We start from the raw sequence: 11,653 nt of genomic DNA, 5'->3' as shown, positions 1-11,653 counted from the left end.
ATTTCGAATGCCTCTACGCTTTGATACTTTAATTAATTCAACTTTCCCAACGCCCTCGTTTTTCTGACATGGCATGTGCGACGCTTCGTTCACCATCGTCTGCTCAAAACGCGTCGTTTGCTCGGTTCTGTGGGTCTCCGCTTGGTGACGCTCGAAGCCGGCTTTTCTCCGGAGGCATGTCGCTCCGCAGACGGTGTTTTCTCTTGTTTTTCTTGAATTATCAAATCGTCGCGGTAGCAGGCTGGCCCTGCCAGTCGTCACTGCGCACTGTGAACGATTCTAGGCTGGTTAGGTTCTCGTGCTCTGCGTGAACAAGCACACGTGGGAATAAACCAGAGTACTCAATGACGAAGTAACGCATTACAAGTGTGCTCCGCTTTGTATCTGCGTGAAGAGTCTTTGCACGTACTAGCTAACGCATAGCGATCCTGGAGGTGGTCTCCGAGTACTAGGCTTCAGCTGTTCCTGTAACTTCTTCAGAGGCGGGGTTTTCGAGGCGCTGGCGTCAGCCAGACACTCATCTATTTCGTTTCATTCTTCTCCTCTGGTCACCCCCAGAGCTACATACTGACGGCATGTGTCTCAAGATGCGAAACATGAACGAGGTTTCACCTTTTCCAGCCCGCGTTCATTCTTCCGCTCCGTGAACAGCAGAGGACTCAAGACATATCCCGAGGTCCTTCGATTCAGAAAACGCGTTGGATTTGCGTGGGGGTCGTAGGCGGTCTGCCTGTCTCAAATCCTCTATTTTTTCACTAGTCCACCGGGATAAACAGAAGTTCCGCGTTCGCGCACGTGGATTCTTGCTGTAGACTCCAAGTCTGAAGGGGCTCAGCCGCCGCAACGAGCCGCATGCCATACCGCGCTTGCGTGCTTTCTCGAGCCCGGAGGGCGTCCGCAGAGTCGCGCCTCCGGTTGACTTCCAGGCGTCGGTGGTGGAAACGGTGGCCGCAGAGAGTTGAAAAACGCCCTTTTTGACGAGGGTGGGCGTCGTGTGCTTGTCGTCGGGAGGCTTTATCAGCCCCGAGCACGTCCGTACCGGTCCTCCTGTGGAGAAACGAGTGTATGCCTCAGTCTCGTCTTTCAGTCAAGATGCCGAGTGAGGAGTTCCACGGCAGTGCGAACGCGGCGGGCACTGTGCCTACCGGTTCACTGTGTAATTCGTTCAAGGTGGCGCGCGTCGCAGCCTGCTCAGGCGCGGTCCCCTGCCGCGACGCCTCTCCCGCACGCGACTCCAGTGAAGAGGCTGTTAGCTGCTCCATCTGCAGCGAGTGCATCGCGCTTGTGGCTGACGGATTCTGCGCATGCTGTGGACGCGCTTGCGGCTCGCAGTCGCCGTCGACCTCCTCCACGTGCGCCTCTCGCTGCAGCGCGCCCTCGGAGTCCTCCGTCGCCTCCGTTCCAGTCGCAAACGCGCAAAAACGCCAGAGGGAGACCGATCAGGCCGCCAGCTGTGCGTCTTCTGCTGCGGCAGGCGGAGGCGGTTCCTCTGGGCTCTCGCGTGCCTCGGGGTCTCCACTTTCCTCCCCGGAGCAGAACATGCGAAGCGCAGCGACTTCGGTGGGCGCTGCGAGCGGCTCCGCGCTGCCCACGGGGGGCGCGTCGCCTCAGGGGGGCACGCCACAGTCGCCGTTAGATGCATCCCGTTCGCTCGTCAGAGACTTGGGGACGTTTCCGTCTTGGTGGCTGCAGAAAAGAGAGCGTTTTCTTGAGCAGCAGCGGCGCCTCGTCGCAGCGCTGCCTTCCATCTCGCCGGTAACCTTCACGGAAGACCAGAAAGACATTCTCGAGGCGCTGAAGGGCCTCGGCTACCGCGTCGTCGGCGAGCACGCGCGCGAGGCGCTGGAGGACTTTGTCTCGCGGTATGACAGCTTCGTCTTCGACGTCGACGGCGTCCTCCTCATGGGCACTCAGCGCCTCGCAGGCGTCGCCGATGCCCTCCAGGCGCTTCGCCAGAGAGGGAAGCGCCTTATGTTTGTCACAAACAGCGCGAGCAAGAGCCGGCAAATCTGCGTAGACCTTTTGACGAAAGTTGGAATCGAGGCCTATCCAGAAGAGGTAGGACAAAAACGAAGCAAAAAGCATCTGTCGGCGGCGACAGAGACTGCAACGATGCGTAGACGGCGCGGGGTTGCATTCCTGCGTGGACGTGACTGCACAAGCTTCATTCGAAGGAAACTGCGCGATGGAATGGCGAGGCAACCTTTGAGGACGTCTCGCACATCGAGATGTGTTCTTTTCTGACTCCCCCGGCACAGTCCGTATAACTGCTCGTGGAAGATTTGAAGTCTTGATGGGGGTGCCGCACCCGGAGGGGGCACGTGTGCGGTTTGGTGTTTCCTGTGTGTCTCTGGCTGCGCAGGTGATTTGCTCGAGTTACGCGGCGGCGCAGTACGTGCGGACGACGCATCCGGACGTGAAGAAAGTGATGATTATTGGGGAGAAGGGGTTGGAACTCGAGTTCCGCGAGGCTGGCATCGAAATCGTGAGAGCCGAGACACACGCGCAGCAGCCTCCAGGCGCGGCGGCGGATTCGTCGCCGCTGTCGATTCGCTCCGAGGCGGACTTTGCCGCGCTGGCGGAGACCTTGGACCCGGCCGTCGGGGCGGTGGCGATCGGCTGGGATCGCGACCTGACGTTTGCGAAGCTCTGCCTCGCGTCGCTTTATCTTCAGCGCGACGACGGCGCGCTGCCCTTCATCGCAGCGAACCGGGACGCCTTCGACGTGATTCGCGGCGCGAAGATGCCGGCGAACGGCGCAGGCGTTGTCGCCCTGGAGCTTTGCTCTTCGCGTCAGGCCTTCTGCGTCGGCAAACCAAGCGTCTGGCTCGCGCAGTTCCTCCTCTCCAAGTACCGGCTGGAGCCGCGGCGGACGCTCGTATGCGGAGACCGCCTCGACACAGACATCGCATTCGGCAAGAACGCGGGCGCGGACACCTGCGTCGTTTTCACAGGATGCACCACTGTCGAGGATCTCGCCGCCATGCCGCCGACCCACGCGGCTGCGCCGACCTTTGTGATCCCGCACATTGGAGTCCTTCAGGCTCTGAAAAACGAGAACGAAGCAACTGGCGAAGAAGCCGCCACGCGGCAGAACGGAGACAGCGCGTGAATGGGGGCGAGGGGGGGTTCGCGGGACCGGTGACTCGTGAGAAGAGAGGAAGGAGCTCTGGCCTGTAGCCTGTTTTTTCCCAGACGGATACCGCCCTGCCCCCCCCCTCCCCCTTCCTCTGCTGCTAGTGGACGTGCCACCTCTACGCGTCGTTGTGCATGGAAAGGGGAAGCTGAGAAAACCGCTGCGAGCAAAGGGGTAACGCAGTGTCAACTCGAGATCGGGGAGCAAAGGAAAAAAAGGCACGCAAGACCTCCTGGTGTACCCTGCCTTTTTCCTGCTCAGTTACCGCACCGTTTGCTCCCGTTCGTTGTCTGCAGAGAGTGCCGATGGCAGGGAACTCTGGCCTTCCGTGAACGACGGAGAGAAGCGGGCTGTCAAGGAGCAGCAAATAACGAAGCTAGAGTGGGCAGATCGCGAGATTCCACGCATGGGGCCTTGCCCGGAGGCGAGTTATTTATCACAACACCCGTATGCACTTCACTCAACTCTCTCGAACGCGTCGCTCTCACATATGTACGTATACATACATGCGTGCGCATTTAAAAATTTACTCATTTACATGCATATGGACCTGAGAGAAGGGTGGGGGGGGGGGGGGGGGGCGGAGCAGCGGGGAGAGGAACGCACAATGGCTCGGCGACGGAGAAGGCAGCAACACGAGGCCCGATGCATCTGCAGAGGGTCACGCGTCAGAGCGCAGTTTCCTTTCCTGATGTTGATTTTTGGGAAGGCCCCGTAAGGGAAGAGAGTTAGACTGCAACGAACAGAGTCGCGAGAGAGAAGTGTACCCGATGCCGAGGATCTTGAGAGCCCGGCCTCTCATTTTTCGCTGTTTTCCCCTGCCAAGGAACTCACCACGCGATACAGCTCCTCTTTGCATGGCACAAAGGACCGCGCGTGCGCCTGGTGCTTTTTCGTGATTTGTATTTTCAGCATTTGTCAATCTTCAATTGTGCTGCCTTTGAGCTGAAGTCTAAGAACTGCGGCCGCTACTTTCTCTGCGGACGAAGCGGCATCACACTATTAGTACTGCTGTTGTTTCATCGTCACCCGACACATACCTTTCTGGTTTCTTCCACTCACATTTACTACCTGATAATGCAAGGCTGAGTCTGTCAGTCTGCTTCTGAGACTTACGGACACGTGCTCTCCTGCGCGGCTTAACGCTCGGAGTTCACGCAGATAGGCCTCCTCTCTTTGTTTGAAAGATCCCATCAACGACGTGTATTGCACTTGTTTCCTAATAACGAAACGAGTTTCTCGAACCGGCGACACGTGTATCCTATGTCTGACATGCAGAGGAGCTGTGTTCACACAGCTCCTCAAAGATGCGAATTCTAGGTTTCCGTGAAATCTAGCAGGCTGCATTGTAAATAGCTATTGTCTTTGTACAGATGATCCGGATCCAGAGCTGCACAACTCTAATCGAATAAGCAAGACATTGTAGTTTCTAGAGTACTGAAGATCACACTCCATACTTCATATTTACTACACGAGCGAGGCGCCTTGATTTCTTGTGCAAATTGTCGTTGGTTGACCTGCCTCTCTGGTCTAGCAGAAGTCATCTGGTTTCTCGGAGTGGCTGTGCCTCGAGCCAGAGTCGGAATGAGTTCTTGGCTACACATCTCACAACCCAAGTCATCTTGAGTATCCTACTACATCTAGAGTATCTCTTGTATGACAGGTGGGAATACTTTTAAACCGCATAGTATGCTAAAAAGCAGCATTCAGGACCGTGTCCCTTGACCCACGTCGAGACATACTGAGCCCCTCCTCCCCCCTCGAAGTAACCAAGCTTGCATGCCACGTGTATACACATAGTCCAGATGGAGTCCCTCCGCCCACCAATTTTTCATTTTTATGATTCTTCACATAGAGAGAATTTCGAGCTCCTCGCAGTACCTGAGGAGTTACTCGAAGCAGGCAAAGCAGGAGGCCTCGTTCTTAGGGCTGTGAATTACTCCCGATTTGACTTCTGTGCCTGCTCATCGCATCCACTCTTGCGGCCACATTCCTGCAGATCCCAACTCAGAAGTCCTGTCTTGTCAAAGGAAAAGCTGTGTGAGCGGGCAAGCTATCTTCTACGCTATATAGAGTACAGCCTCTGCTTAAATATACGGATGAATGTAACACATCCTCGCCCAGTTTGTACCTCGACGTCTTACCTGTGCAACCTGGGCGACGTCTCAAGAATGCCCAGAGCTACGTCTTCCTGTATGCGTGTGGCTAATACGTCTCGGCGCGTCCTGAGCAAACTCGGCGCCACATAACTGTGTTCCCGCTATGATGTCGTGATATAATTCGCCGGTGCGAGGTATGCCGGTCCCGCTTCAGGCCTCGCAGTTCTTCGCTCTCCTTTCGTGGAAAAAAATCCTCATCAGGGCGGGCGGCAGCAAAGCCCAAACAGGCCTCGAAGGAAAAAACTGCAGTCTAATAAGTTCACACTCAAGCCGGGGCACCAATCAACTCTTCGATTACGATAAACCACACGAGAAGCTCAAATAACACAGTGGGAACTTCCCCTTACGCGCCGCGCGGCAGATCGCCGCCACACTGGCCTGCTTTCGCCTACTCTTCCTCTTTTTCTTCGCCCTTTCCTGCTTGCTCATCCCTCCTCTCCGCTTCCAACTAGGCCCTTTTCTCTGGCTTTGCGTCAAATGTCTCATGCTTCCTTCACGCTTCCTCGCGGTCGGATGCGGCGAGACTCGCAATGTCGTCATCGGTCGCGGTGTCTACTGCTCCACCGGACAGCTCTTCTTCGCTGCCACGCGCGCCCTCCTCGAACTTTGCTCGCTGCGCCGCAAACAGCGCCTGCACCGCGTTGGCCCCTGTGGCTTTTGCCCCCGCAGTTTTTGCCGCCTTTGACGGGAGTGACCCGTTGGACAGGATCGACGCCTGCAACACGCTGGACTCGACATCGACATTTGAGGGCACTCTGCGCACCGCGGGCGCTTTCGCGGCCTTCTTCTTGGCGGCCTTGAGGCATGCCGCGTCGTCATCGTCGTCGATGTCTGACACAAGCGCAGTGGGCAGCACGCTGCTCTCGGGCCGCGTCGAGCTGCTCTCCTCGCCCTGCAGATCTCGGAGTCTGCGGTGGTGCGCCTCGAGGGCCGCGTACTCTGCGGGGGGCAGCTGGAAGCTAGGAATGGAGCGAAGCAGCCCCGCCTCTCTGGCCGCTGCGTCGACGCCCTGCAGCCGGTTCGTCTTCTCGCGAAGCACAGAGAAAAACCGCCCGAGGGACTCAGCCGACGCAGACAAAAACGCCTCCCGCGACACAGTATCGAGCTGCTGCTTTAGCACCTGGTACTCCGCCAAGTCCTTCTCCAAGCGAACCTGAAAGCATCAAAAAACAAGCACTCATCCTTGAGACCTACAGGAAGGTAGGGGGGGGGGGGGGGAGAGGGGAGGAGGGGGGGGAGGCGCGCCAGAGAGAGAACCAAGGAGGCGCCAGCGAGAAGAGGAGCCCAATGACCAAGGAAGAGCCCAAAGAAGACCGGAGTCACGGAGCCTCACAAGACACCGAAGGAGGGACTTGAAGCCTCACTGCCCTTCTTGTGTAGAGCAGACGCGTCCCGAAGCAGACGACGGACGCCACCCCCCAGCCCAAAAAAAGATCGTCCGCCCTAAACTCCTACCCTCCTCGTCTTTTTCGCATACGAGCCCAGAAGAGCTTCTTGCCAATAAAAAGTGCATACAACCCGTGTCGTTTCTCAGGTGTTTTCCCCTTACCGCTCCAGCGAAAGACTCTTCGAACGGCGACGCTGCTTCTTGGAGGCGGAGCTTCGCAAGTCTCTGCGTCTTCTCCTCCAAGCAGCGGCGCACGCCCGCCTCGTGAGCGAGAGACAGATCCGGTTTTTCCATCATGCCGAGGCGGCCCAACTCGACGTAATCAGGCAGCCGCAGCTCTGAAGGAAGAAAGAACACGCGAATATATCTCACAGCCGTCAAGAAGACGCCGTCGAGCTCTTGAAAAACAAATCGAACACGCGGCGGCCGAAGCGGCGGGGCAGGTGGAGACCTCGCCCCTGCAGGCGTGCTCACAGAGGGCCCGTACACTTATTCGCACAATACTCGATATATTACCTCATCTGCATGCGTGCATGGAAGTGAGCACCTCTGTCTCTATATGTGCGCCTCGCTCGATACTGAAGCACGCTTCTCTCGCCTGCAGAGAAATTAAACTCGTGCCACTTCAGCCGCAGAAGACAGCCAAGCCAGCGTGGGAGGTGCCGCGGCCTGCCCTGCCAGCGCGCACGCAGCTGATTAAGAGCCGAGACATGGCTTCTTAGCGAAGCGTCGCTCGCTCTTTGGAGTTCCGCCTCCCCACTTACCGTTGCTGGTTATGTTTACGCCAAGAATCGAATCGCGCACCAGCATCTCCGTAGCTGTAAGCGCGTAAGGCGAGTCTTTTTGCCTGCGATTTACAGACACACAGACACGAAGTTTCGATGAGAAGGGAAAACGAGAAAATTAAACAAGCCACGGAGGGCCCAGGAGGCGGCATGAAGAAAACGCTGCTGCGCACATTTTGAATAAAAACATATATGTATAGGTACATATTTAGGTATATATGCATATATATAGGTGTGGCCAGGTTATACTAACAGCACAAATACCGTGAGGCCGCGCTTTGACGACGCTTCTTTCGCAATTCAGAGCAGAACTGATCAAGTCTCTGTACCACCGTATGAAGACTCACACGCATTTGAAGGCTCCGATATTCGAGCGAGGTGAATGACTCGAATTTGTGTTGGGATACGAGGGAAACGGATGAACTGAGGATGAATCCCAGACGCGACTTACGCTGCCACGGAGCGAAGAATGCCTCCGACGTCGCGCTTCCATACGCGGGGGTCGAGAGACTTGCCCACGAAGGCCCAGAAGGCTTCTGAAAAAATATCAAACCTGCGACCGCCACACACGCAAAGGGAAACACAGCCAAACCCAAGGCTTGATCTGGGGAGATGCAAGAAAAAACGAGAGAACGGAGGAAAATACAGGTAGCATCGAGAAGGAGCAAAGAAAGGTCGACAGAAAAGAAGTTGAGGACAGCAAAGACTTGAAGACGCCGCAGGGAGAATCGAGCGCGCCACGGGAGCAAGAATGATTTGCATGATGAAGGACGAGAGAATCAGACGGAGTCAGAGGAGAAAGACCAAGTGATAGTCTAGAGAGGAAGACTTCACACGCCGATACAGTGCACCACGGGAGAGAGAATAGCCTGGCCTCTCCCCACTTACGACATTTTGGGGGCTGACGTCTCTCGCTCATTCGTGATAAGATCCGACTCGACTTTGCGTAGTTCGTCCAGCATCGCCGCCAGCTTGATTCGCGACTTTTTCGTCTGCGCACAGACAGGCAACAAAGATCGCACTGCGTCATTCCGCTCTCCACCGTCCTTTCTCTTGCGTATAGTCTCGTCGTATGTCGCCCCTCTGGGCTTGTGCTGGCTCCTTCAGCTATCCGGCCTCAGATTTTCTCGACACAGCACTCCCTCATTCCTCCAACATATACACCTCGAATACGGCCGCCGAAGAAGAGGCAGCAGGTCGCGAAACGGGATTCACGTATCTTTCTCTCTGTGACTCAGTTTGCGAGGGAAACACTGCCAGCCGACACGCCGCGCACACACAGCAGCCTACTTGAAGACCTGGCCTCAACCCCCATTGCATCCTCTCTCACTGCCTTTCTTTTCAAAAACCAGCAGTGTGTATCCACAATGCAACTCCACCGGCGATGTCACTGGGGCAGGGTGCCGCTGCCCGTTTCACCCGGCCGCCAGTCGTGTTTCCCTTGCCCCGTGCCTGCGTCTGGCTGTTGAGATGCTGCCTCTGTGCGCTTCTTGGTTTTGCTTCTTTACTTACAAGTGTCACACATTCGTCGCGATTCCGGAAGACCGTGTCAGCGAGCCAGGAGACGATGGCATCGAGAGGCCCCTGTGCAGCCCCATCCTCTGCTTGATTGCCTTTGCTGCGTCTCCCCTTTCTCTTTTCGTCGCTTGTCTTTCTCTCCAAGCCAAAAATTTCTTGAATCCGCACGTCCCGCCGAAGTGCCCAGCGGAAGTCCTCGGTGAAAAGCCAGCCAGCGGAATTCGGGCCGCTTCGCTCGAAGGCCTCCATGAGTTGGGCGATGCGTTTCAGCGCTCTCTCGTCGGACAGGAGCTCGCCAATGTCTTCATCCTCCCGGTCTCTGGGCGCGTGGGCGTCGTCTGCAGCCTCAAGGTCTGCAGCCCACTGAACTCCTAGTCGTTCGCGGGCGCGCCTGCTGGAAGTCTTCCTGCGGAATTCCCTCTCGAGGCGGTGAGTCTGCGTGTTCAGAACCAGCGTCGATGTCGTGGAGCCCAGCCCCAAGAGGAGGCTGTTTTGGCTCAGCGACTCGTCCTCGTCGTCGACTCCAGGGCCAGGTCCGGCGACACCCTTGTCCTTGCGCGCGTAGAGATGGTAGTTCCGGTTCTTCGGGCCATTGAGCTTCGCCTCTGCAGCGTCGAGATCCTCCCACCTCGGCCTCGCCCCAGGTGGCGGATGGAGGGCGGTGTCTCTGGGCGGATAGAGGAACCAGTTCGCTGCGCGGCTGCAGGCGTCTCTCCACTGCGTGGGTTCGCCGACGCGGCGGCCGAGGCGGCACTGGCGGAAGGCGTCTGCGTCTCCAGGCCCGAAGTAGCGAATGACCAGGTCTTCGTCGTCTTCTGGCCCGCTCTCCTCCGCCTCCGAGCTCCGCCGGGGGCGCGAACCCCAAGTCGTCAGGTGCGACAGGCGCGAGGCGTTCGACGACACAGAAGACCTCTCGCGGTGGGAAGGTCTCTGCTCGTTTCGGCAGTGTTTGTAGAGGCCGGAATCCATCCACGCGCGTCGCTCTTGGAGGACCTCTTCAGAGAGCGGCGCGAACGCCGCCTGGTACTCCGCCTTCTTCCCCAGCTTCCCCGTGGAGTCCGCCGGGCCTGCCATGTCGAACGCATGCTCACGCAGCGTCTTCACGTTGTAGATTCTCCCGGGATGCATCTCCGTCGCGCCGCACTGCGACCGGCCGTGGCTCGCAGATCTGCTCGCCGTCGACAGCAGCAGCGACGGCCCCGGCGTCTCGCGCCCCTTCGCAGCCGCCAGCGGTACCCCCCCCCGGGCGAGGCCCGGCAGCGGGACGGGCGCCGCCTCCTCCATGGAGGAAAAACTGGAGTTTTGAGCGAAAAGGCAAAAAACCGAGTAGAAAAACAGAAATGGGGCACGCGCAGAAGGCGGAAGGAAACCAGAAAAAAGGGCACGAGGAGGAGGCGGAGACACGCCTATCGGACGCGCGGCTGGCGCCTAGACGGGCTCTTCTAGAGGACTAGACTGAGATACAGCGAGCAGCCGCCCTCCTCAGTCCTCAGACGACCCCACTGCAGAGAAGGCGAGTCAGTGCGAAAGCGTAGGAGAACGTCGAAAAAGAAAACTGCGACCGCGAAGGCATGGACAGGCGGCGAAACATCATAGCGGAGTTCACAGGGTTGAGGACGAAAATAGAGTACGCGGCGACCTAAAACTCCCAAACGGGAAATCGAATCAGGTGTCGCAGTTGCGCGTCTATTCCCTAGTCGTTTCCGTCCTCCTTTATCTTTGAGTAAGGCCTTGTTGCCTCGCGACCTCCACAGAGACACGATGCAATGGCGCAGAGGTACTCAGAGCTAGAAACTTCGAGGGCAGACCGGGGCCTCCCTCCACCGAGACGCCGTCGTGGCAGTCCCTGCAGTGGAGACTTACAGGAAAATCAAGATCCACGGAAACTGCGCAAGTTTCAAAACGGAAGCTTCAGAAGCTTGAGGGCGGACGCTGCCTCGTGCAAACCCCCTCGCTTGCCATCGAGTAATAGCCACCCCCGTCGGCGGGTTGCCGATGAAACCGATGTCCGAGTACCTTACCACGCGGCGATGCGAAACGTTGAAAACAACTTTGGAAAAGCTACTGCCCTGGGTGAAATGTGGCTTACCGGGCAAACAATAGAGGAAAACTCCACGCGTTTCTCAACAGTGCGTCAAACACTAGTGGTAGGACGAGACTCGAGTGAGAGGGCGGGTAGAAGACACACCTGACGCGCGCCTCGTAGTAGCGGGACTTTTGTAAAGAGTCACTGAACACGACACCAGTCGACAGACACCCACGTGACAATGGAAATAATCGATTGGATCGTCTCAATTTTCCTCTATCCAGAAGAAAAGCGACGCCTAGTGGTCGAAATTGTTCCAGACGTGCGCTAGACACTCTCTGCCTCAGCTACCAGCGCGCGCACCGCTGACCGGCAGCCCGCCTCCGCAGCAGAGTCGTTGCATGTCGTCCCTGTGTAAGACAGCTGACTCTTGACAAAGCATTGATCAAACCCCAGTCCCTGAAACAACATGTGAGGCAGGCAGTGAAACCCACAAGACTTGAGCGTCCCACCTGGCAACCGAGTGCCTGTCCTCCCTCAAAAAGCTGATCCCAATACAACGCATGTCTGATTCGCTGAAACGCAACAGTCCTTCCCTGTTCTCAGATCGAAATCGTCAAGCTAGACCACCGCTTGGTTGCA

At 57.2% G+C, this 11,653-nt stretch overlaps 2 protein-coding genes across 2 annotated transcripts; one reads left to right on the top strand and one right to left on the bottom strand.

Moving 5' to 3' along the window:
• Positions 1 to 1,092: 1,092 nt before the first annotated feature.
• BESB_020110 (HAD hydrolase, family IIA protein) lies at positions 1,093 to 3,112 on the top strand (the record flags this gene model as incomplete). Its single annotated transcript, XM_029360720.1, has 2 exons — positions 1,093 to 2,058; positions 2,363 to 3,112. 2 exons carry the CDS (start codon positions 1,093 to 1,095, stop codon positions 3,110 to 3,112), a joined length of 1,716 nt encoding a protein of 571 aa, XP_029216079.1.
• A 2,676-nt stretch (positions 3,113 to 5,788) lies between these two features.
• Positions 5,789 to 10,269, bottom strand: BESB_020100 (uncharacterized protein; the record flags this gene model as incomplete). Its single annotated transcript, XM_029360719.1, has 6 exons — positions 5,789 to 6,448; positions 6,845 to 7,020; positions 7,447 to 7,529; positions 7,919 to 8,020; positions 8,356 to 8,459; positions 8,980 to 10,269. 6 exons carry the CDS (start codon positions 10,267 to 10,269, stop codon positions 5,789 to 5,791), a joined length of 2,415 nt encoding a protein of 804 aa, XP_029216078.1.
• Positions 10,270 to 11,653: the final 1,384 nt, after the last annotated feature.

Source organism: Besnoitia besnoiti, chromosome XI (assembly GCF_002563875.1).
Source record: "Besnoitia besnoiti strain Bb-Ger1 chromosome XI, whole genome shotgun sequence".
NCBI classification, from domain to species: domain Eukaryota; phylum Apicomplexa; class Conoidasida; order Eucoccidiorida; family Sarcocystidae; genus Besnoitia; species Besnoitia besnoiti.
This window is presented reverse-complemented; position numbering and strand designations above follow the sequence as displayed.